Source organism: Anabrus simplex, chromosome 3 (assembly GCF_040414725.1).
Source record: "Anabrus simplex isolate iqAnaSimp1 chromosome 3, ASM4041472v1, whole genome shotgun sequence".
NCBI classification, from domain to species: domain Eukaryota; kingdom Metazoa; phylum Arthropoda; class Insecta; order Orthoptera; family Tettigoniidae; genus Anabrus; species Anabrus simplex.
This window is the reverse complement of record NC_090267.1, coordinates 284830771-284857588: the sequence shown is the minus strand read 5'-3', so window position 1 is coordinate 284857588 and position 26818 is coordinate 284830771. Positions and strand designations below refer to the sequence as shown.

Genomic DNA, 26818 nt, shown 5'->3' with positions numbered 1-26818 from the left:
TAAATAACTTTCTGTTATTATTTCAATCAAATATCATCAATACGGACCAAAAATGATATTTATTACATGTAATACTGATTTCAGGGAAAGAAGAATGGCAGTTTAATCAATACCTTTACCTACTTGTTTATAAACTACAAACCAGATCCCTAAACACTGTGTTTGGCTCAAGATATTCCAATGAAAGTTCTCGTAGGATGGGAATTTGCATTATTAGATGAGACACTTTATCATTTTCTAAGTCACCTTTCGTTAGGCTTCTTGGATCAGAAAGTGATTCCACATAAAATCGTCAAGTATTTTGCGATTTTGTTTAAATAATTCCACGTTTTGAGCCAAAATTGCAAAATTTTGCAAAAAAAAAAAAAAAATAGGTGCCTCTAGTGATTCAGTTTGGAGATCATCTTTGTTGTTCACTGCAATTCTAAGACTACCTCTAGCATCTAATATTCCAGCTTGTAATTGGTGAGTATGAACTGGTACAAATTTTTCAAAGTTAGTTTATGCCATATTTAACCAAAATATTACTTTTTTGTAAGTACCATAATATCTACTCTGGCACGTCAAAAATGAATATACCATACTGTACTTTTCCATCCATACACAGACATCCATTTGCCTTAACCCTTTATAAGGCAGTACTCAATAAAACACTTCATTTTGCAACCAATTTTATTTACAGGCTCTATAAGTGCTAAAAAATACAATTCAACAGAAAACAAAGACAATCCAGGGCTTAGGAGGTCGGTAACAATATTCCTATGGCCCACCTATGGACACAATTTCAGTTCAGTTAGTTCACTTTTTATTTAGCAGAAATATTTCGGACACCTATGTGGTCTATGGGAATCATATTCCCACATACAATGTGAAATAAATTTATATCTCAGAACTCCTCAGTTGGTAAAAGGAAGTAAATAATCTCAGAACAAATAAGAAAAATGCACAATAAACAAAGAAAATTCATGTAAATAGTATATAGACATATAAAATGTTGATTTCTTACCCTATTTTCACTTCATAAAGCTTGTTCACAAGAGGCGTTGTGCTGGCACAATATCACTATTCAGATGTTTTCCAAAGAAGCTTAAGATTCTAAGATCAGAATAGTTTCACAGATATTCCCAAGAGTGCAGCACACATCAATACATGGAAAATAAACTCCCATCGCCCAGAAATGACAAAAAACACGAGGTGGGAAAATAATTCCCACCGCCTTATAAAGGATTAAGGTGCACGTTCGGTAGCACCATATTTTAATACAATACTTGATACTTATTTACCTCCTGAATGAGAGTGGTTATGTGAATTTTAAAGCAGATTATTTTCAACTTTTTATTAAATATTTTTATGATTTTTAGCGCACAATTTTTTTTTTCTTTTTTTGCATTTTTAGCACACAAAAATCTGCTCCCTAGTTGTGTACCAAGTTTAGTTGTGAGCTATGCTGGAACGTACCCATATTCATATGTAGGACATTTTCTCTCTCACCCCTTGCCACCTCCCATGCCAATGGGGCTGAACTTCGGCTTAAACAACATCTGGATTGCCACTGTTTATCTCAGCAATCCCGAAAACAGTGGATTCTGCATTAATATTGGTAGTTTTCTATTATTTTTAAACTTCACCCCCTTTCTACCCCCACCCAAAGGAGTGCTAGAAATTTCATACCCCCACAGTATATATATATATATATATATATATATATATATATATATATATTTATTTATTTTTCTTTTTTTTTTCTTTTTCAGATAGTCATACGTGTATCAAATTTGGTTGACAGCTATGGTAGACATACACACATACCGTGTAATCCTGAATACCACCCTCACTTGTTTCCCCAAAATATTGATTCTAAATCTTGGGTGCGGGTCATATTCAAGCCGTTCATTCTTGTAAATATTTACTATGTTTACATGGAGTTTTGAAAGAGATTTGAATACGGTTACCGTACTCATTATACCACATGTAAACGGAAATTCAGGTCTTATTGTGTTTTAGTTGCATTCTAGAAAAGAAGATAGATTTTTCTCAATACGGTTACAGTGGCATGTAAACGTGAAATGTAAGGTAATGAAATACGGTAAATCAAAGAATATGGGTAAATATGAAAGGCGCTGCTGCGGATGCTCGATTGTCATTTGTTTCACAAGTGTTGCTGGCATGCTGGGTGCACGAATAGCTGATATCGTTCTTGCTAGAGTTGAGACTGTTGGTTACGGAAGTCTACCTCGCTCACATTAGAGTTCCATATCTGTTCCGTGAAAGTGTTGTCTCGATAGTAAGCGATGGATTCAAAACGGCGTCTGTGGTCATTTACTGTGCGTGAGAAACATAAAGTTGTAAGCGAAGCTGAAATATACGGAAATCGTGCCGTTGGCAGAAAGTATGATATTGATGAATCATGTATTCGTGATTGGCGGAAGAAGAAGGAAAAACTTCTAAAAAGTAACAGCGATCGCAGAGCGTTCCGCGGGGAGAGTGCAGTGTTTCCGGAGATTGAAGAACGACTCCACAAATTTGTGATAGAAAAACGTGAGTTATGATTGGTGTTTCTAGTGAAATGTGTCAATTGAAAGCACTAGAGATCTCAGAAGAACTCAAAACACAGGGTTTTACTGCACGCCGCAGATGGATCCGAAACTTTTATTGGAGAAAGGGATTGTGCATTCGTATGAAGAAAAATTAACGGCCTTTCAGCATCACATTATTCATTTGAGGAAGCAAAATTCTTATTTGCTGTTGCTAATTGGGAATGCTTATCAGACACCTGTCTATTTTGAAATACCATTCGAAAATACAGTGGATACGAAGGGTTCTAAAAGTGTAACCATCAGAACAGGTGGTAGCGAAAAGCAACAATACACGGTAATGTTGTGCGTATTAGCGGATGGAACCAAACTCCCTCCATTGTAGTTCTGAAAAGGAAAACACTTCCAACAGGAAACTTGCCATCCGGTGTTATTGTTAGAACACATGAGTCCGGCTTGATGGACAGTGCGTTAGTTGAGGACTGGGTGAAGTGCGTTTGGCAGCGTCGCCCGGAAACTTTGTTACAAAAATGAAACATGCTTGTGTTGGACAATTACCGAGGACGTACAACTGGTGCCGTAAAAGATATGATGAGGAAAGGGAAAACCGATCTTGCAATAATTCCCGGAGTACTTGCTTCTATTCTACAGCCGTTGGATATGTGCGTGAACCGGCCTTTCAAAACTGCAGTGAAACAGTTCTACAACACTGAATGGATGTTTGGTGGTGATCACGCGTTAACACCAACCGGATGAGTGAAGAGGTCTGAAGTGGGACTAATATGCAGCTGGATCAAGACCGCATGGGCGCGCATTCCCAACGTTCTAGTGTCCAAAAGCTTTAAGAAATGTGGAATTTCAAATTCAGTGGACGGTAATGAGGATGACTATTTGTGGAAAGATGCCAGCGACGAAAGTTCCTACGGTGAAACTTCAGATGACGGTGAATTGTGAATGATATGAGTATTGGACCAATTTTATTTACTATCTTTGTGATGATTTTATTAATTGTAAGCTGTTTGAATTTATATTTGTGGTATATTTGAAGAAAATTAAATATTTACGCAAGTTATTTGATTTTTGATTTTTTTCCGTATTTTCTCGTCTCAAATTTAGGGTGCGGGTCTTATTCGGCGGCAGGTGGTATTCGGGATTATACGGTGCATCCATAATATCAGCCATTATGGACCTTTTTTGGTTTACCTCTTCTCACCTCCCATGCTGATGGGGTCTGAACTTGGACTTAAGCAAACATCATCCTGAGAGCCACTATTCATCTCAGTGATCCGGAAGATTATGTATTCATTATTTTTTTTATTCCACCCCCTCCCCACCTCCACATTTAGGGGTACTAGTGGTGGCTTACCCCCTCACAGTGCTTTCCTCCAGACAATAAATCATATCTGTACCAATATATTCATTTAAAATATTTAAACAGAATCTCTTAAATAGTGAAAGTAACACTCAGGTGCTATTCACAGTCATGATCATGATAATACGAAGGTCGATGAAATATACACGGGATTTTTGTTCCTGAACATCAACAGTTGGTAGATCTCATCCCGCGCTTCTGCTGTGCTTAGGCAGGACCGTTGGGAGTGGGCAGAGCGTGCTGATAGATATTTCCTGCCATTTCATCAGTAACTCTCACGATGTCGGACCAACAAGTGCACCCCTCCACTGCGCAATACATAATTATAAAATTTCTTGCTTGTGAAGGAGTTACAGTGGCGGAAATTTGCCAGAGATTGACTGCACAGTTCGGTGATCAAACATTGTCAAGTACGCGTGTGTTTGCCCGGCATAAAAAGTTCAAGGAAGGATGAGAACGTGTGGAAAATCAGCAACACAATCGCAGTCCTCAGACCAGCATTACAGGCAAAAACATTTGTGCGGTTAAAGACATTAATGATGATGGGCGAGAGTATCAGAAATTGCAAAACAAGTCTGAATTAGTTATGGGAGCTCAAGCAAGTGTGTTCCAGATGGGTCACTCGCCTTTTGACCGAAAATCTGAAGTTGAGAAATTTGGAGGTCTGACTACACTTAATCATCCTCCTTACAGCCCGGACTTATCACCCTGCAATTTCCATTTGTTCGGACCGCTTAAAGAAGCTCTAAGAGGGCAACGATTTGAAGATGATGAGAGTGTAGAAGACTTTGTGCACAACTGGCTGGTGACACGACCCTGTTCTTTTTACAATGAGGGCATCAAAAAACTGCCCATACGCTGGGACAAATGCATTTTCAAAGCACGAAACTATATGGAAAAATAACTTGGAATTACCTTGTGTTTTTCAATAAATGAATTTACATAAAAAATAAAATCCCGTTTATATTTGATCTCCTCTTTTAGCATGCAAATGTGGTTCCAGAAACAATAAGTAACACAGCAGATTTATGCTAGCTAAGAGTTTAAAGTGTTAAAGCAGAATCTCTCCTTGGCCTTGCCTACATTCACACACGTGCCTACTTCGAACACCAGGCCTGTATTCTACTATAGAGTCGTTGGCTTTGGCCAATCATTTCTTCATCCAATTCCTTGAGCATGGGTAGCGTGGTGTCAATATCTCCATACCATTTGTTTTCAGGGCCTTAAAACCATGATTTTGTTCTTCATGTCATGAGGCTTAAAATGAGCTTTATCTCGTCCTTGTATGGAAAATTCGATATTTCGCTATGTTAATGTCCCAAAGGGCCTAAATCTAGGGAATAGAGAGGGCTGTTACTTTTCTCAATTTGTTATGTCTGCTGGTTATGATAGTCGTCTGAAGTTCTTAGACCCTCATCTGCTTAATTTTTTACATATGTGACCCAATGCACAGAAAGGGACCCTAAATCTGTAATAGAAATTTTAGAGCAGAGTAGAACAAAAGTGTCTGGGTTGTGAAAATCTCATTGCTATGTTTTGATTTCTTGCGCTACCTATGGTCTTCTTAATACTGTAAATCAAGTTACTTTGTACAATTGGTAGTAAAATTAGTGAATGCTGTATTTTTAAAATTGTAATTGCATTTTTCTCAAGATACAGTTTTCTTAATAGAAACAGTTAATAATATCTTCTGAAGTATTGCACCTAGAAGCATGAACTTTTTTTTACATTCTCAGTGGCTTATGGCAATTTTAGAACCACAAAAATCTCCTATACGAAAAATCTGACTTTAGGCCCCTTTCCACACAACCAGGTCACATATTGTGTATCTTAAGGTACATACAGCTAACCTTGATGGTTTTCTTTGTTTTACAGGAAAGAGTTTCCCATAAAACTTACCCATCACAGCGACGGAATAAAAGGTAAATAAATATTTATTTTTATTATTCCACCAGAAGATATTTATTCCTACCTATATGATAAGAATTAGAAATGTGTAAATAGTTTTCAACGGTAATAATGCCATTAAATTTGTCTTCATTTTTAAATTCTTCTGATTGACGTCTCACTGTGCCATTTAGTAATCCTTATTTTGTATCTACTGATTACTGTATAATTCCTGTGGTGTAGTTTTCTCACATACATGCAACTCATGTACAACATTAATTAGTTAGAAAATGAAAGGTTTGTGTTGTGTACACATTCATGCCATGATATTGAGAACTTCTCTTTTTATAATAAATTCTATCATCCATTTTGTGAATTCTTATATCCCAATAAATCTGTCAATTCTTTAGTTGCTGAATGTAGGAAGAGGAGGAGGAATTTGCTTTTGACTGTTTCAGATTTTCATACACTGTACCAGGACATTTCTGGTATGGTATGTGTTGCTTGTTTGATTGACAGGGTTTTTTAGTATTTTTTTAAAACGCTTGAATCGTTGTGTAATTGTCCTTAATCTTGTCTACTATTTTCGTGTCTTTTATCAGAAATTATATAACCATATTATTTGTCTTTGTTATGCTTTTTCCTTGTGGCAGCCTTAATATTTTTCAAGAAGCTAATAAAGTATGTTCCACTGAAAAGCACAAAAAGTTATAGTTAGAGCTGGGCGTTTTATGTAGTATCAAGTGTCAAAATATGTACAAAAGGCCCCAAAATATGTAGAACTGGTAGAATATGTGATATCGCATATTTGATATTAAGGAGGGACCCTACTGAGTTTTTAAGCCAAAATTGTCCGAAAACATAAATTCAGGTTTTTACCCCACAAGTTACTCCATTCCTTGGGGCACATGGTGATTTTTTTTTCGTGTACGGCCATTTTTAAATGTCCTGTTCGGGCATTTAAATGACACAATACATCCCTTCGAAAGGCCATGCCCACTACCTTGATGAATACCTTTGAGATTTCAATATATTTCATATTTCCGCTGTTGAATTCCCGCCTATTCCTGGAGTACTGGTCTGTGCTGCCATCTGTACACAGTTTCCATGGTTATATGCACAGGAAAACATTAGAAATTGTCAAATTTAAATCTTTTTCACGTGACAATTTTGTGCATAAATGCTGTGGTGACTTTCATGTTTATTATAAACTGAAGACTAATTACAGTTGAAATTTCGGGTATTATTAGTTTAAAATATTGTTTATTTATCAATGGCATTGGTTCTCTAACAGGAAGCATGTGGTGATGTTTATATTCGGTCGTGTGTTCATGTGTTTGTTCAACTCGTGGTGCTTCTATAAGAAAGCGATGGCGAAGGGCAAAACACCACACAGTCATGATAAAATGCAGGTTTAATTGACCCCCAAGTTGGTTGACTGGCAAATGATGAACTCTTGAACAAATGTGCAAGGGGCAAGACTCAGAACTTAAATGAGAGCTTACACCCTATAATTTGACATAAGTGCCATAAGCAAACCTTTGTTTCCAAATTCAGAGTTGATATGGCAGTTGTGAATGCTGTAGGAGAATTCAATATGGGTGCACTTGCCTGCAATAAACACAAGATGGCAAGTGAAGGAAGAAAACTGTGTGACACTTCGTACAGGGTATGTGCAGGGCATGACAGAACAAGGAAGAGGAAAAGAGCCACCAAGGATAAAGTGGAGAGAAAAACTGCAAGAAAGAAGAGTAGAATGCTAAAAACTATTGCTGAGGAGAGGAAAAAGGCCAAGGAAGGAGAAATGTATGGTGCTGGGAAGTTTTGATGCAGCTACTGTAAGATAAACTAATATTTTTTACAAAATTAGCTTTTTCTCAAAACTTTATTTTTCAGTATTAAAAATGCTGTAAGTGCAACAGTTTTTACCTGATTGTATTTAAACTTGACATGCCTATATTACCATGTGAGATGCATAAAAGTTGCTATCCATTTAAAAAAGTAATATCATCTCACAGAGATATCTTCAGTCAAATATGAAAATTTTGAGAATTTCTGAGAAAAATGCAAACAGGTGAGAGAAAAAGTACTTTAATAACATTACTAATGTGATTTTTCTAATAATAATACTAATAATTATTCAGATATCCCCAAGAACTATCACAAAAAATTTCAAATGACAAAGTCATAAAAAGGCATGCATGGGATGTTTTAAAATTATGCAAACTATTTCTCTAAAATGTGCTATAAATCAGAAACTATTGGGTCAAACTGTTCCACATTTTAGAATAAACTTAATTCTGGCATCATAAATGAACTCGCAAAATTTTGTGAATATCGAATGAAAATTGCAAGACTTAGAAAACTCAGCAGGGCGTCCCTTAATTTACCATTTACCACACAAAACATGCTTTGTATTAAATTTTGTAGTACAGTGAACAATTTTTTTTTTTTTTTTTTAATGTTCTCTGGAGTCATATCAATATATCACACACACATTCAGTACAAACATTTTCTTAGTTACAACACTCAGAGCACGTTTATACATTAAATTTTGCAGTACAGTGAACAATTATGTATTTTGCAGTTTTATGTGGTGTCATTGAAAGAAGTTTTTTTCTCTCAGGATGGTCTGATATGCAGAGAAATCTTTGAACGTTACGTGATATAACTGGGGCAAATTTTAGGAGAAGAATTTCTGCTGGAGAATTATCCTCAGGTGTATGAACATCATCTCCACTTAAGAATTTGGTACACGCTGTGAAATATTGTATAACCAGGATTTCTCTTCAAAACGTTTTGTAATTTACTCTTTACACTTGCACCAGTGTCACCATGCACAGCACTTACATACTTATTCAGTAGCATCCTCTATGACAGCAATAGCATCTTTCAGTGGCAGTCCCAATGTTTCTAGATGTTTGATGCTTTCTGGAAGCCAGTTAAGTTGCTGCTGAAGTAGGCAGTTAAGGAGACTGCTTTGGAGTCTTTAAAGGAAGTTTTTTGTTCACAAATAATGCAGTGCTTTAAGGATCTAAAGCATTTACAACAGTCTTTATAACATCTAGATGTTCACTATAGAAGTTTTCTTCTATCCATTTTCCCCACTTCATTAACCCTTTCAGACCTGAAAGAAAACTGGCTGTGTGAATTTTTGTTTGTACGTCAAAAACTGACTAAAATGCTCTTAAATACATATATTTTTAGTTTATTCTACAAAATAAAAATTAACATCTGAAAAAAAGCACCCGCACAATTGTGCGTGTCAGGACTTCACTACTTACAAAAAAGAAAAATTACCTCAAAGCATGTGAATACACATATGTACATGATCAAATGTTCTATTTTCCAGTGGGGAATAATTTTAAACAATTAAATCTTCGTTCAAACACAAGTAAACGTTACATTTTCTACATTGAGGAGGAGTTTTGACATTACTGCCCTTTTGGCAGCAGCAGCTTGTCGTCAGACCTGAATGAAATCTGGAGGTGTCAAAACGTCAAAAACTTACTAAAATGCTCTCAAATACATGTTTTTACAGTTTATTTTACAAAATAAGAACTACCGGCTGAAAAACAGAACGCACGCAATTGTGCGTGTCAGGACTTCATTCACTATTTGCAAAAAATAAAAAATTAAAAAAATTAATCTCAGTACATGTGAATATGCACATATACATGATCAAATGTTCTATTTTACAGTGTGGAACGATTTTAAACAGTTAAAATCTTATACATTACATTTCTCATGTAGAGTACGAGATTTCTTTCTCAGTCCTTTTTGCGACAGCACCCAGCACTCCTGCATGCATTGGCTGTAAGGAAACCTAGCCCGCACATTTGTGCGTATCAACATTCAAAACCTCATGGTATTACGTACGATGTTGAAAGTTCACAATTTTCGTTTGCTACACAATCTACACACTTCATAGATTATATTCTGATATTCAGTAAAGCTTCTAGATTAATATGAATGCAATAAATAAATACTTACTTTCGGCATTACTGCTTCCCGCCATATTGCTAATGAACTGTATTTTTAAACTCTTCTTCCTTCCCCCTGGTGGTCAAGTACTAAATAAAAACAGCTGAAGTACATGCTACGTGTCCCGCACAAACACTGCAGTCCGGTCTAGCGCCAAGAAAACGTCAAATAAGCTCAGACATAAATAAAATACGAACCCGCACAATTGTGCGTACACGGTCTGAAAGGGTTAACACCAGTTCTGGGAGCTGTGGTACCTCTGGCAATTGCTGTTTGTAAAATAGCACGTGTGGGGCTTTTAGAAATATTTCTTTAATGCTGAAATTAATCTATTCACTTGTGGAAACTTAGCTCTAATATCTTGGACAACACGTTGCAGTCCATAAACGACGACACAAAATGGAGCATATCGGGATAAAACACTTTCAAAACAGTTGCAACTTTAAGCATATATGCTGCAACATCAAAATACCTTTTCCTCATGCGTCTGTTAGCCACAGAGCTTTAAATTCATCATTCACAAATCTCGCAATAGTTGAGTGGTATGTTTAGTCCAGCTCCTTACAGTAGAACACACCTGACTTTGAGGCACTGTCAGCTTCTAGCTTCCTCACCACAACATTTGCATTTAATCTACCCTTAGCATCCATTGTTTCATCAACAGCAACCCATATGAAAGCATTTTCTATATACTGTATTTTCTCATGTTGTACATTGCTTCATCAGAGCAGACTTGAAGAAAATTCTTGCATAATATTGGTGATGAACATGTTGCTTGCAGTATTTTTCCAGAAAAGATGGGAATTCATGAACTTCCAAGTTTATACCATGGAATATTGGTTGCAATCATTGCGTTTGATCAGTCTTTAAAAAAGAGTTACTTGAAGGAAAAGGCTGCACTCTGTTAAAAATATTTGTTGGTTTTTTCTATGCAGAGGACTTGGTGCATGTTGTTCAAGCTAGGATTTCATGGAACATGCAATATGTTTGTTGCACGCTTGACAAATCACTATTTTACCATCAGTTGTAAATGACTCATCAACTGCAATCCATGGTTTTAACTTTGAAGGCAACAAGGACGCAACTGGTGCCATATTAACTCTTGAGAAAACTGATGTTCATGAACTACATTTTTCAACTGTTTAAAAGAAACTAAAATTTAGTTGAGACATTTCAAAAGAAGAAATATTTAAGAATAGATTTGGAAATTTCTAAGTAAGAAAGAGGTCATAGAAACGCATGTAGAAAAATATTTCTGCAAACTTCAATATGCAAGTGACTGGTTTAAAAGCGGTTAACTCTAATAGGGATGAAAGATGTAAAGACCAGTACATAATGATTAGTATTAAAGTAACAATGTTTCCTGAAGCTAATTGGAACTTTTGGAAAAACTAATTTGACTGGTGTCTACTTGCATTTGTCATCCTTTCAAATACCTGTCACTCGCAATGACCTACCCCCACTGTTCAGGCAACTGACATCAGCCCCACATTAAGTGTGAATCTTTAACACAGCAATTTATATAACATGAGAAAACGAAAACTCTAAAACAGTTTTATGTAATATCACTAAGGAGGAGAAGAAGATCACTAAGAGAGCAGAGGATGGAGTTGGGAATTTGTCATGAACAACAAAACATTTTTGGACAGACAGCATTGGTGAATGCTCATTTACAACCACCCTACCCAGTATGCTGGAAGGCTTCAGAGATGATGATGATTATGATCACTAAGAATACGTACATATACTGTATAAAAAATGTAAAATGACATACAATACAATACAATACAATGGATTTATTTTGTCTGGCAGGATTAAGGCCATTAGGCCCTCTCTTCCATCTAACCAGAAAATACAGTATTTACATGTGCAAAATTGAAATAAATACACTTACAATTGAAACAACTTGCAACTACTAAACAATACAATATTATGATAAAAAATAAAAATAAGAAAAAAATAGGAGAATAATGATAGTGGTGATGATGATGATGAAGATGATTATTTACACAATTATGACATGATTAGCTAATTTCTATTATCCTTGGCAATAGCATTGGGATTATATAAAGTCTATAGTTTGAGGAAGGCTAAATCTACAATATTTCCATAGCATTACTTAGTAGGTAGCGGTGACAAAGTTGCCTAAAACTAGCAGGTGAGGCTCCTCTGACAGAGACAGGTAGTGCATTCCATTGTCGTGCCGAAGAAATAACAAATGAGTTTGTGTATCGTGTGGTGCGGTGAGGTGGAATAGATAAGAGTGTATCAGATTTTGACCATGTTCCAAAACTGTGATTGGATGAGAGGTGGTGGAATTGACTGTACAAGTAGGGAGGTGAGCACGAGGAGAGTATTCGACGAAGAAGGCATAAAGCATGAAGATTACAGCGCTGTTTGTGTTTTAGCCAACAGAGTTCATTGTAGGCAGGTGTAACATGGTCAAAGTCACATAGGTCACATGTATAGCGTACACAGGCTTTTTGCACGCGTTGTAGTTTGTCATTAAGAGTAGCAGTCAGGTCGTTGTACCCGGTGTCACAGTAGTCGAAATGAGGTAATACCAGAGTGCAAATCAGGCGTTCTTTTAATACTCGAGAAAATATGTTGCGGAATCTTCTAAGTGAGTTAAGTGTCGCAAATATTTTCCTGGAGATGCTGGTAACCTGCTGCTTCCAAGAAAGATGTTCGTCTATCATAACGCCGAGATCTTCAACAGATTCACTGAAATCAATTGGTGAATTTTGTAGGTAGAGTTTTTGTAAAGTGAATTTGCTTATGGTTTTTGAACAAAGCCGAGGATGTGAAATTATTATAGCTTGAAATTTTACGTTATTTAATCTAAGTCCATGCATGTCAGTCCAGTTACAGATTTCTTGTAAGTCTCCATTGAAATTTTTAATTTCATCAGTTAGTCTTTCCGGTTCACAGTGCAAGTATAATCGTATATTGTCAGCGTACATGTGGTGTCTGCAGCTGTTTACCGACGACATAATATCATTGATATAGACAGAAAATAGAAGCGGTCCTAGGACAGATCCCTGTGGAACACCAACCTCTACGAATCGCTAGGATGAATATTCATTATTGTTATTTCTTACACACTGCAGACGACCGCGGAGGTATGAATTCATCCACTGAAGACTGTTTGTCGAGAACTGGAGTTTAAATAGTTCGGAAAGTAGTATGTCTATGTCAACTGAGTCAAAAGCTTTAGAGAAGTCAAGAAGAGCTAAGATGGTAACTTGTCTTCTGTCCATCGCATTGGGAATGTCATCTGTAACCTTACGTAGTGCAGTACTAGTGCTGTGGTTACGTCAAAAACCAAACTGGTGTTCGTCAAGAATATCGTGTATTTGCAACTAGTTGGAGACTTGTTGGTGTACAATGAATTCTAGGGCTTTTGAAAGCACCGATAATATGCTCACAGGTCTATAGTCAGTTACGTCTTCAGGCGGTGATTTTTTAGCGAGCGGGACAACAACGGCAACTTTCCATGAGGGGGGGATATGAGCCAGTCATTAGTGAATGGTTAAATATGTGAGTTATAGTAGGTAAAATTATGTCAGTTATTGTCTTAATAAGTTCTATTTCTGTGTTGTCTATCCCTTTGGACTTCGATTTTATTCTAAATATGGCTTGTTAAACTTGCAAGGGTGTCACATGTGAAAAGTAGAATTTTTCTCTGTCATGTGCAGGGGAGTTGTAATTGCTGTATAGTGTTCTATGTTTCCTTTCTCTGTCAATGGTATGCCCGGGAATGGTAAAATATGTATTGAAGGAGTCCAGGGATATGTCAATAGGATGATCGTCTCTTTGTTTACCTATTCCCATGTGTCTTAGTTCTTTCCAAGCCATAGCAGGCCTAGTATTTTGCTTTAGCAGGGTATGTGCATGTCTAATTCTAGTGTTGCGTACTGCCTGCGATGTTTTATTTCGTAGCCGTTTAAATGTGTCAAAATTGTCTTGTGTCAGTTGTCGCTTAAACTTTCTATGTGCGGCATCTCGTCTTGCCATTAACTCCTTTAGCTCTAAGTGTAGCCACGGTGCTGGGGCTCGCATTACCCATACTGTTTTCGGCGGGGCGTGTCGATCATAGAGCGCTGTCAGATATTTGTTAAATATGTCTACTTCAATGTCAATGTTGTCAACTGCCAGTATATGGTGCCATGGAACATCTAGTGCATCTTCAGTGAACATACTGTAGTCAATTTTAGAGAGATCTCTGAATGTAATAGCCCTTGGTTTTGTTTTTCGGGTCTTTAAGGAGTAGGATATGTATATTAGGTCGTGAGCTGAAATTCCTGGTACAGATGTCTGTCCATGTTGTACTTTGTCTGTATTCTTGAAAATCATTAAGTCGATTGTCGTCTGTGACGTGGCGGTGTGGTGAGTAGGGAGTGTTTGCAAAATGCTCATATCGCAAGATGTAGTCATGCTTAAAAACTGCCGACATTCGGTATTGTTGTTTCCGGTTCTGTGCTAAAGTCGCCCATGACAATTACATGTTCATATTGCGGGAGTACGCGTAACAATGCGTTCTCTACATCCTCCAAATGTCCATTTGCAGGTGGCTTGTACACCACACAGACAGCACATTTCTGATGGGCTACGAATATTTCCAAAAGCAGGAACTTCGATCATTTATTGTATTCGTTATCTGAACATGCAATTATCCTAGGCTTTAAACTGGTTTTGACTATCGCTGCTACACCTCCTCCCCTCTTTCCAGGTCTGTCGTTCTGAAGTAAACAGTAGCCAGGTATGTTGAAAGTCTTCGAAGGGATCAGATCATGAAGCCAGGTTTCAGTGAGAAGGCAAACATCAAATACGTTCGAGACAAGTTCTTTAAGTTCGTGGAAATGGGTAGACAATGAATGTACATTTAGATGAGCTATATGGAGACCATTAGGGAAAGAGGAAACTTTAGCTAAGAGCAGGTCTCTCGTGAGAGAAGGAAGGGGGGTAAATCCAGAACTGGTCAGTGGACAGTTGTCACAAGGTCGTGTTCTGTTTGTGGAGAGTGGAGGGGTGAGTGAGGCCTTGAAAGGGATTATGGCTGGAAAAGAATGTCTAGTACTGTCAGAGAAGAGTAACCCATTAGTTTTCGTAGCCACCTTATGAAAGATGAATAATTATGTGAATGAGATAATCTAACTAAAATGAGCTAATCTAATTACCTTATGAAAAATTAATAATTATGTGGATGAAATAATCTAACTACAGTGAGCTAATCTAATTAAATTACACTAAGGTGGTATTTATATAAAATTAAATATAATAAATAGAGACCAGAACAGTCAAGTGAATTGTCCGTTTAGTTGCTATCTCTATCCTCTGGTAAGTCACACAGCCGGTTAATGCGCACTTTGCCCCCATCAGGTTTCTTAATGATGAGATCACCGTCTGCAGTCCAACAGTTGCCTACATGGAAACGGTGAATGGTGGCCTTCAGTATGGAGAGTCTAGCGGACGTGAGATCTTCGCGGATGGTAACATGAGTGCCCTTTAGTCTCCTTTTGTTACGGAATACTTCTTGTCGTGTACGATAGGAAGTAAACTTGACAATGATAGGCCGAGTTTTCCCTACTGATTTAGGCCCAACACGGTGGCTTCTATCAATATCATTGATGTTTATATTCACGCCTATATCTCTGAAGACGTTTACGGCAAGTTCGTCAGTATTTTCTTATGAGCTCTCCTGCACTCCAAAGATTCTAAGGTTATTTCTCGTACTATATTCTTCGAGAGAGTCGCTTCTAGCTTTGAATTCTGACCTAAGTGCCTGGATTTCCTTGCCCCGACACTCAAGTTTGTTCTTTAAATCCGCTACAAGTTCAGCATTGAACTGGAGAGATTTCTCTAGTTTCTTAATGACAAGTGTGGTCACTCACTCCGATATCGCCTCTATAATTCTGTCCAGAAACTTACCCGAGCTGAGGTTCTCATTCAGGATCCTCGTGACGGTCTCTTCCATGAGGTTGGCACTACCGTTCGCTTCCTTGCTTTTGCGCTTGTTGCTCCTGGTCATCTTGTTTCACAATGGAATATTTTAATGAACTGATAAAAATATGCCCACGACAGGGAGACACTTTCACTTTAAACACTTTCAGACTATGTTTGCACACTTTAACACAATGTTTGATATATATTACTAGGAAATAACACCTGCTAATTAACTTTGACTGAGGAGCTGATCTCACGCATGTCTGTCAGCCATGAAAGTAGTTTTGTTAACACAACTTTTCCCAAAATCTAAATATCAAGGAAGAAAATATGTAATTACCTAGAAATTCCAGCTCTAGTTATAATATGTCAGAACTCCACTCTTAACTCATTCCTACCGGGCGAATTGGCCATGCGGTTAGGGTCGTGCAGCTGTGAGCTTGCATCCAGGAGATAGTGGGTTCAAACCCCACTGTCAGCAGCCCTGAAGATGGTTTTCTGTGGATTCCCATTTTCACACCAGGCAAATGCTGGGGCTATACCGTAAGTAAAGCCACGGCCGCTTCCTTCCAATTCCTAGCTCTTTCCTATCCCATTGTCGCCATAAGACCTATCTGTGTCGGTGCGATGTAAGGCCACTGTGATATAGATTTTGATTCCTATAGGAAACCTGAAATATTTGTCCCGAATGTTTAAATTTATAATACCAATATAAATGGTCCGTTATTGGACATTATAAATTTTCCAGCAAAACTCATTCCTGGTTGCCAGAGTTTCGCCCCAATGTACTAAGTCGGGCTCATCAGTTGGTAAATAGCACACCCACCAAGACGCATGGCGAGTGCATACCGTGGAGGCCACTGCGTAGGCTGTTTGGAGCCACCGACAATGCCAATGCACTATGAGAGACTTTGTCTCATTACCAAAAATTGATGCCTGCCTAGTCATCAGATGATATAGATGTTGATTCCTATAGGGAACCTGTTGTGTTGTAATCCTGAGAAGGGTAAACAACGATGTCTTTGTGAGAATGAATGTCAAATCAGTATTTCATTTAGATTGTATTGAGCAAAAAATGAAGCAGCATATTCAGTAGAATTTTGAAGCTGTTAGTTTTATTGTAAGCAACATCTCAGTATAACACTACTCAGTTTTAATCAATATAAAACTCACTGTACTGCAGCAAGACATTGCTCCAACATATCAAGCCAAACTGACCCAACTAAAAGACCAGGAAATACAGGGAATAAAATTGCTAACTCAGCATATAATCGAAATGTTTCATTTCATAATGGCTTGTTCTAGTCCATTGCATTATCTCTTCGAGGAAGAAGCTTGATAATCCTTGAAAACATCAGAAATGGCTTTGCACAGATTTCTGTTCTCAGAGTATAGTTTCAAGCTGGCTAGCTGTGCTTCTAAGTCCCTCTTTACACTGGCTTTTTGTGGCACTACATCAATCACTATCTCTTGGCTGAATGTAGCATGATCAAGCTCGTGCTTGGCAGATTCGTAGTGCAAGTAGTCGAAGCAAGGAAGGTGGTTAGATGTGTTTTCAAAATGGTCATGAACAAGAGAAAAACTGTGGTTTTAGTTTCGATTATTGCAGGTGTTCTGTTAACTTATGCTTGTAAAACATTGATAAGAAGACGTGACTTAAGGATAGAAAGTGGATACCTAGGAGGTTGGTGAAAAGAATGTTTAGTTATCTCAAAAGGGAAGGGCACATATTGGGGAATCGCCGATTGTACGTAAATTTTGCACACACATGTAACACATTGGCCAAAATACTTCTTTTGGAAATTATCTCGTACAACCTACAAAAAACGTTACAGCTCGTATGTTTGAATTAGCGTGCTCGGTTATGCAGTACTGCACCGCGGGCTTCATCGAGAGGCCGCTACTCCATATACTACCCCAACTCGCACTGTCTAACAGCTGATTTGAGACCACAATGATATACGCTTGTAGTTGTCGTATGGACAAATGGTTGTTCGTATAATGGTTATCACCATAGGCAAAATTATTTTGGCATTGGAAAAAAAACATGAAACATGTGATATTAAGCCTCTCAACGTACAAGAACATGATGTGCTGGATGCTAATGTTATTTCGTTAAATATGAAGCCATGTTTTCCAGTGTTGACTTAGTTAAATGTAACAAAGGCTTTTCATTCTGTCAAACGCACAGCAAATACAATGTAAATTAAAACACTATAAACATATCTGTAAAACACACACTAACATACAAAGAAGGACATGTTTCGTTCTACAAGAACATCCTCAGATTCTATCAAATCACGTAGAAACAAGCTTATATATGTACAGTATTGTTTACGTAGCGTAAACTTGTCAATGATAGAGAGATTATTGATAACATGAAACAGTAATGACAAAAATAAAATATATACAATTATTAATATAGTGAAAACTTTACGTACTTATCTAGACTGCCGATGTTAAGTCCGTTGTCACCAAACACTATTTCAGGACTGTGGTCATGTAAAGTTTGTGGCGAGTCACGCTGCGCGTGGAGAGGGGAGGGCAGGAAAGGGAGGGGCCTTGTAGAGCGATGTGGATCTCTCCTATTGGATGATTAAATCGAGTAGACTATAGTGTGGAGAGGGGAGGGAGATGTAGGGCAGAGCGGCTGGAGCGCTGTGGATTTCCATCAACATTGGAAAGGGTAAAGACGTTATTGACATATTTCATGTTAATTGTACCTTTATGAAATATGGATGAATGCATTTTAATAATTTCTCTAGGTGAAAAAAAATGTAAGGAACAGTATTATTATTATTATTATTATTATTATTATTATTATTATTATTATTATTATTATTATTATTATTATTATTATTATTATTATGATAAAAGCAATATACCTTCCATCAACATTGGAGAGGGGAGAGATGTTATTGACCTTTTCCATGTTAAATGTACCTTTATGTAATATGGGTGAATGCAAATTAATAATTTTTTAGGTGAATAAAATAAGGGACATTATTATTATTATTATTATTATTATTATTATTATTATTATTATTATTATTATTATTATTATTACGATAGAAGTAATTTAATGAGTAGGTATTGTCAGATATTATGTGAGTAGAGCGAATAGGGGGGGGGGGGAATTATTTAAATGTGTATGCTCATTCAGGTTATTGGCATTAGCTTTTTTTGCAACGTAAATTTCTATTGCTTCTTTTATATTCAAAGATTTACTTTTATTTTCGAAGTGTAAAATTTTTAGGTCAGTGTTGATATCTGTGAAATGGTGTGAACAGTCGTAGATGTGCTCCCCGAAGGCTGAATGCCGATTATATCTGATCGCGTTTTTGTGTTCTTTGTATCTTGTATGGAAATTACGTTTTGTTTGACCTATGTATGTGGCGTTGCAGTTAGGTTCTTGGCACTTGAGTTCGTATACTCCTGATTTTGAGAAAGGGTCCTTTTTGTTTAGGTTGCTAATGTTATTGACGGTACGTTGATGGGTCTGTTTATTTGTTGGTTTGCATCTGTTTCAAAGGTTGTGCTTAACTTTTTCCCATCAGGTGTCATCAGTAGCTGCCTTGAAAATGACATAAGTTTAATAGTAATAATGTTATTGGCTTTACATCCCACTAACTACTTTTGCGGTTTTCAGAGGTGCCGAGGTGCCAGAATTTAGTCCCACAGGAGTTCTTTACTTGCCAATAAATCTACCGACACGAGGCTGACGTATTTGAGCACCTTTAAATACCACCGGACTGAGCCAGAATCAAACTTGCCAAGTTGGGGTCAGAAGACCAGCGCCTCAACCATCTGAGCTACTCAGCCCAGCCGACTGCTTACATAGACAGCATGTCGTGCCTCACTTTTGCCTCAAATGACGTTGCACGTGATCCTGGAGCAAACAGTTCTGATGGTGAATACTTGGTAGAAGGTGGTAGCCAACCAGGGAACACTTAAGGACGAATTTACAGATATTTACTATATTTATTTTTTACAACTGGCTTTACGTTGCACCGACACTGATAGGTGTTGTGACAAAGATGGTATAGAAAAGGGCTAGGAGTCAAAAGGGAGCATCTGTGGCCTTGATTAAGGTACAGCCCCAGAATTTGCCTGGTGTGAAAATGGGAAACCATGGAAAACCATCTTCATTGCACTGAACATGGGGTTCGAACCCACTATGTCCCGAATGCAAGCTCACAGCTGCGCGCTCGTAACCACACGTCCAACCCACTCGGTATATTAACTACGGTATAAGAGGAACATACTTGACTTAATTCCTCTCATTCCACTGGAACATAAGGTATCCATGAAACGTCTCCATTGTGGTCGTTAACTTGCCTATGCTGTAACTTTCTTCCAAGTCTTCGCCACCTTCCTCTGTCAAAGTTCTAACATTCCAACAACCAATTCTCATTTTCTGTTTCGGGCCAAAGTTCATCATCGAGGTATCCATACAATTTCGTTTCACTTCAGTTTCTTTAATGATCGGATTTAAGATGCGCAAGTTATTAGCGCACAGCACCCGAGCTTGGTGGTGGGGCTGCCACCTGAGCCTCCAGGCCTGCTGTTATATGTAGGGGTTGTCTCTCTTAGCCTTTGAAGATCCCTCTTCACCGCAAAGCAGTGGTTCCCCCTATTTCTTTAACCCATGGGAAATGGCCAGCTTTGCCATTCCAAAGGTCTCCTTCTCCTCTGCATCTGCCATTGAAGACTTCACCAGAGCCTCGTTAGCCGTCACTTTTCAGGGTTCCTGAAGGGCCTTTACAGCTACCGTAGCAGTCCTGGGACACATACAGTCCCCGCTGTACATCACCTCTACAGGCAATCCCGTACTTCATGCCGTTGCCCACTTCCCACGATGTGGACGAGGGGTTGGACTTACGAGGGGCTATAAAAAGAAGGCTGTTCAATATTGGAGAAGTGGTAAGTAGGGGCCCGCTTTCGTTTTCGCTGGTGAAACAAAAGTTCCATTCTGTCAAAAACAAAAAAATTATATTTGTGAGAAAAGCATGTAAAGAACAGTGGATCGCGCTGCTACAAACTGAGGGCAATAGCGCTTACTGTCACAGAAGAAAATTGCTTTTGCACATCAAAATAATGAAATAATTAACGATGTGACCATCCAGCAGTGGATTATGCAAATTGCTCACGAAGGATAATGCGCAGGATTTTAAGTATGCCACACGAAGGCATGTAACTTTAAGAAGCACCATGGTTTTGTCATGGAAAATTACATCTGTAACAACAAAAGAGAAGACCAACAAAGAATTAGAAACCATGGAACAGCAGAAATATTCGTAGAAATTGAATTTGTTATATAGTCCTAGAAAACATCTATAACAGTGATCAGAGTGGGTTAGATGTGTACGGGAAGGACATTGACTTTAACAGGGAGAAAATTAGTTACTGCTGCAGTGCAATCTGTAGTGTCCACCACACACAGTTACACCATAATCCCGACAGTTACCGCAAGTGGCAAACTTATTTGGCCTTTATACACTACTTTAACATAGTCGAAAGATGTGTTTGGCAAGACGGTGAAGAAAACATGTTTTCAGATGAAAATATTCATGTTGGTTGCACTAAATCCTGAAAAAATGGGATCTCTACAAGTGAACAAATGCTTCACTGGCATATTAAAGCAAAATCCAACGTCCAGTAAAGTTGCGCTCAGTCTGGATTCCTTTTCTGGACATAATATAAAGATACCGTACAGCTAATGATGATCCCTCCTAGTGCGTCAGATTGCTGTCAGTCCGTAGATGTATAGGGGTTTAGAGTATGTAAAGGCTTTGTACGTAGATTATTTGACACTTTGATTATCGAATTTGGATACCATTTTGGCACAGAGAAACACCATCTTCAAAATTCAATCTTGACTTACCACCAACTGTCGTCTGCTCGTTTTTGTCCCATGTGGCAAAATACCTGGTACCAAATCCAGCACTTGTCCAAAAAAGACTAGAGACTTTGAGCATCCTGTGTAATATTGTTTAGACAGCAGTGACTTAAAATGTTCCACTTGCCTTTATCCTCGCTTTGTTAGGTGTGGTTGGTATAGAGCTGCAGTGTGCTTTCAACATTTCTACCACGGGCATCATTGTTGAAGAAACTGTAAGGAGTAACTCTCTTTTTATCTGTAACATCCCTTGTTATACTGATTAACCTTTATTTTCGCCATAACAATCTTATTCTGTTGCCTTTATTGACCCACACTCAACGAAGAAATTACATTATTTCTCCTAATGCCGCTACATCATTTTCGCGACATGCTACGCAATTAATACTAATGGAATTTTTTTTAAAAGATCAGCGGCGCGGTCCCTCAGTGAATGAACACAGCCCGTGCTGCAGTCCTGCGTAGCTAAGCGCGCCAATTAAAACGTGCAAAATTGAACTATTTCTGTAGGTTGCCTAAGTTAATTTCTGAAATAAATATTTAGGCTGTTGTGTTATTCTTGGCTCATTTAACGTATGTGCAAATTTTAAGTAAGATTGGCGATTCCCCGGTATACGCCCTTCCCTTGTCAGTAAAAAAATTATTAAAAGAAAATGCCCATTTTGTATATTTAAAAGAACGAATGAAGATACGCTTTGTTCATTATTGACTTTGGTATTATTTTGTCATTCTTCATCTTTGCATAAAGAGCCTCCATGACTTAATGGCAGCACACCGGGCTCACACTGCTAGGTTCCATGGTTCAAATCCCAGTCACTTCATGTGAGATTTGTGCTAGACAAAGCAGAGGCGGGAGAGGTTTTTCTACGGGTACTCTTATTTTCCCTGTCATCTTTCCAGCAACACGCTCCAATATCATTTCATTTCATTTGTCAGTCAGTAATCATTGCCCCAGAGAAGTGCAACAAAATTCAGCAGCTGGCACCGTTCCTAACCTCGCCACTAGATGGGGTTTCATTCGTTCCATTCCTGACCCAGTTGAAACTGGAAACAGGCTGTGGATTTTCATTTCATTTTCATGTCTAGATGAATTTTGGTTAAATGTAGTCAAATACTCCCCTAAGCAGTACCCTTCCTTATTCTGTTATGGTAGTTCCCACTGCTAATATCTGCAATAGCGTACAAACATGGGCAGTGCTTGTATAGTTCAGTTACCTTAACCCTTTCGCACTCAGCGCGCATCGACGCGAGAGGTTATGGCGAGAAAGGTCACGGCGCCGATACATCAGCTCTGTCCTGTTTAGGGATTTTGGTCATTTGTGTGGCTGTTAAATGGTAACAGTTGATCGAGACGGTACCTTAAAAATCAGATCAGAAATTAGATGTAGGGTTTTTCCGGCATTTGCTCTATTAACCAGCGTTTCGTCTTAGGTCTGACACTAGACTTGTCAGAGTGGGGTGTGATCCGATTTTTGATATGCTCTATTGGTGAAAAAATATCTAGTTCCCTCCATGGGAACTTAGAATTTCCATACGGTACCTTAAAGTGTTGAATTTGCATTTTACTCTACAGATATATCCACCAGTCCGGAAAAATATTTTTATTTTCGACAAATGAAATCTGTTGACCGTGAATGTTTACATTGTGGTTATTTGAAGTTGTTATTGTGTGGATCAGTTTTGGTTAGCTTATGAATACAACAATTTGATCTTGCTACAAGTTTAGTTTAGAGTTCATTTCATTTCTTTGGTATATCATGTGTTTGCTGTACTTTGCAAACTATAATTTTACTCCTTTTCATAACTCCATTTTTGCACGTGCTTGCGTCATCTTTTTGTCGTAATGGCTAGGCCATATTCAAGGCCGAATGAGACCGATATCCATGAATTTTCAGATGATTTAGACAGTAACAGTGACCTTCTTTTGCCGAAAGTGATTCCCATTGTGTGGAAAATGACACAGTCACAACTGCTCACCGTGCATCGGACCGCGAGGACCTGAGATCGATGACCGTTACATGTAGGTTACAGTGAATAACTTTGTGCCATGCTTCATGAGTTAATTGCAGCACTGCAGCACACACATCATACTGATATAAAATTATTCAGAATTAAATGTTCTTTCACGTCTAAGACTAAAGAAGGAAGATGCAATGTCTGATTTTTCTGTCATTGAAGACCATAATTTATATTTTTAAATTTATTTTCAAAATGTAATAATTTTTTTTGCTTTACAAATAACAATACGTCATAGGTATATTCATTTCTGAAATGCCCATAGTTTCCTGTATTAGTGTGATTTATTTTATTTTGAAGTGTGTTAAACTGTTTGTGTTAATTTTTTGTAATTTGGTTTGGAAAATCACAGAAATTAGTTTGAGTGTCTTCGAGCAAACCCCTGAATATAGGCTGAGTGCCAAAGGGTTAATCACCTGAGACCTCTTCCACTCTGTCATGATGAGGTTATGCTCCATGCCAGATAGGGACATGGGTCGCTGTGTACAGAAGGATAGAGAGATTTCTGTGATTTTACACCTGGCCCCACTGGTAAACCACAGGATCAAATATCACATTCACTGAGCTCGATAGCTGCAGTCGCTTAAGTGCGGCCAGAATCCAGTATTCGGGAGATAGTAGGTTCGAACCCCACTGTCGGCAGCCCTGAAGATGGTTTTCCATAGTTTCCCATTTTCACACCAGGCAAATGCTGGGGCTGTACCTTAATTAAGGCCATGGTCGCTTCCTTCCCGCTCCTAGGCCTTCCCTGTCCCATCGTCGCCATAAGACCTATCTGTGTCGGTGCGACGTAAAGCAACTAGCAAAAAAAAATATATATATATATATCACATTCGCTTGAACAAGATTTTCCTGGCTCTGTATGTCATTAAGAAGAAAGGTAACATATTTCTGAGTGTATAGAAACATAAATCACATTTTTACAAATTTTTTTTGAACATGTTTCTGAGTATATAGGAACAGAAATCACATTTTTACATTATGAGGTTCACTGTTTGGCTTGTTAAGAAAATAATGTAATCAACATCAGAACAATCTTCTGCAAAGGTAATTAAATTCTTCTAGTGTATATGCATGATATTGTTACCTCAAAAAAACTTCCTGAGTGAATTCGTATATAGGGTTTCAAACTTTTGTTTAGTACTGTTCCCAAGTTGTTGGCAGTATTTTATTCATGGGAAAATACCATGTATTCTGAGGTTTAGCTCTACTTGTTTAGAACGCTTGGGGCCCCTGTAGAAATATTTGGCTCTGTACTTTATAATTTATCTTCTTCTTTCCTGGCCCTTTCCTCAGTTGTCTGGGGTTGGCACTAGAGTGGATTAAGCCCAATTTTATGGCTGAATGGCATTCCTGATGCCAACTTTTATAGAATGATGTACATATTTTTAATTTGACATTCTTCAATTACATGCACAAACTCATTAGAAAATTATGCTCAGTCCTCAGATTTACTCCACCTAAGGTAATATTATGGTAATTTGTATGGTATGAATTGTTCCACCATTATTACCTTAATCCAGTCATGACCTGATTGTTGTGTAATGCTGTATTTACCCATTTGAACACTAATCCTCAATCTAAGACAATTCTGTTTTTTAAATATTTATTTACCACAAGTAATGTGAATCGGATGAGTTTACTCTTAGGAGGTTGGATAAGATGAGACCTTTGTGTGGGAAATAACACACAAATTCATCAGTTGCTGCCTTTCAGTGAGGCCGGGGACTGCCAAAGGCTAAGGGAGACCAACCTGAAAGAAAATCCTCTAGTACGTTAGGCCTAGCAAGTCAGTACAGGAGTACAATGCAGTTGCTTTCAAAACGAAAATGAGCCTCGGAAAGAAAAATATTCTTAATGTCAACAATACTTCACGTACTCTTGGAACTAATGACGACGTCATGTCCGGTGTTCATTCAAGATGCACAAGAAGAATTGATCATAGGAACAAGCTTTGGATTGGAACCTTAAATGTTTTGACTCTAACAGGAAAATGCAACAAAATCACGGATTTAATGAACCGTAGATATATTCACAGTCTAGGGCTAAATGAAGCCAAATGGAAAGGTTGCAACACAAGAGTGTTAGAGGAGGGATATAAATTATACTGGAGTGGTAATCCTGCATTTGCGAAGAATGAAGTTGGTTTTATACTCCATAAAGACTTTGATAGTGTAACAGACATCTCATTCATCAATGAGAGATTAATCAAAGCTAAAATATGCCTGAATGGAGAAACCCAAATTGTGATCCAAGTTTATGGTCCCCAGCAGAGTTGTAGTGACGACCAAAAAGCAAGGATCCTAGAAAAACTAGAGGATATCATTGATGAAGAGAACATAATGATAGTTGGGAATTTTAATGCCCAAGTAGGAGCTGATAGGTTAGGTAATGAAGGAATTATTGGTCCATATGGACTTGGTAATAGAAATGAGGAGGGGGAACTTCTGCTTGATCTTTGTACACGAAACCAACTTCTGGTGAAGAACTCGTGGTTTCAGAAATGGGATAGCCACAAGATAACGAGGTACAGCTGGGATGGTCAGTATAGATCAGTGATAGACCTTATCGTCACAGATAGGCCAAGTAGAGAAAAAGTGCATGATGTAAAAGTTATACCTAGTGAGAGCCTTGATAGTGAGTGACCATAGACTCCTCATTGCAGACCTAAGAGTCACCAAACCTATTATTAAAGTAAAGAAGAAGAAAAAATCCATGAATTAAAAACTGGAAATTGAAAGTTCTGGAAATCAAACAGCAGTTTCAAGAGGAAATCAGAGCTAAAATACCAATAACAGACACAAAGAAAGGTGATGAAGAATGGAATGATTTTAAGGCAAGTCTGGTTGGTAGCACAGATAAAGTAAGTGGAAGAACAAGCAGAAGTGTTAGAGAGAAAAGAACATCTTGGTGGAATGATAAAGTGAAAGAAGCCATAATGAAAAGGAATAAAGCCAAAAAAGCTGTTGATGTGGCTAAGTCTGACAGAAGAATCAACAGCGACCAAATAGACAACAATAAATTGGAAGAGATGGCAAAAGAATACAGATACAGGAAGTTGGAAGCCAAGAGAACTGTATGGGAAGAAAAAGAGAAAAGTTGGGAAGAATTTACAACTAAACTGGAAGAAGACAGTAAAGGGAATACAAAAATGATATATGGAATAGTAAAAAGTAAAAG

At 37.9% G+C, this 26818-nt stretch overlaps 1 protein-coding gene across 5 annotated transcripts in view; it reads left to right on the top strand.

Annotated features, from left to right (window-relative positions):
• The window catches only part of LOC136866267 (PRKC apoptosis WT1 regulator protein), a 303714-nt gene that overhangs the window by 211537 nt on the left and 65359 nt on the right, over positions 1-26818 (top strand). For all 5 annotated transcript variants that reach the window (XM_067143078.2, XM_067143081.2, XM_067143080.2 and 2 more), the window contains one exon: positions 5782-5828. In XM_067143078.2, the coding sequence (XP_066999179.1) occupies positions 5782-5828 (47 nt within the window). The remainder of the gene's footprint in view (positions 1-5781; positions 5829-26818) is intronic.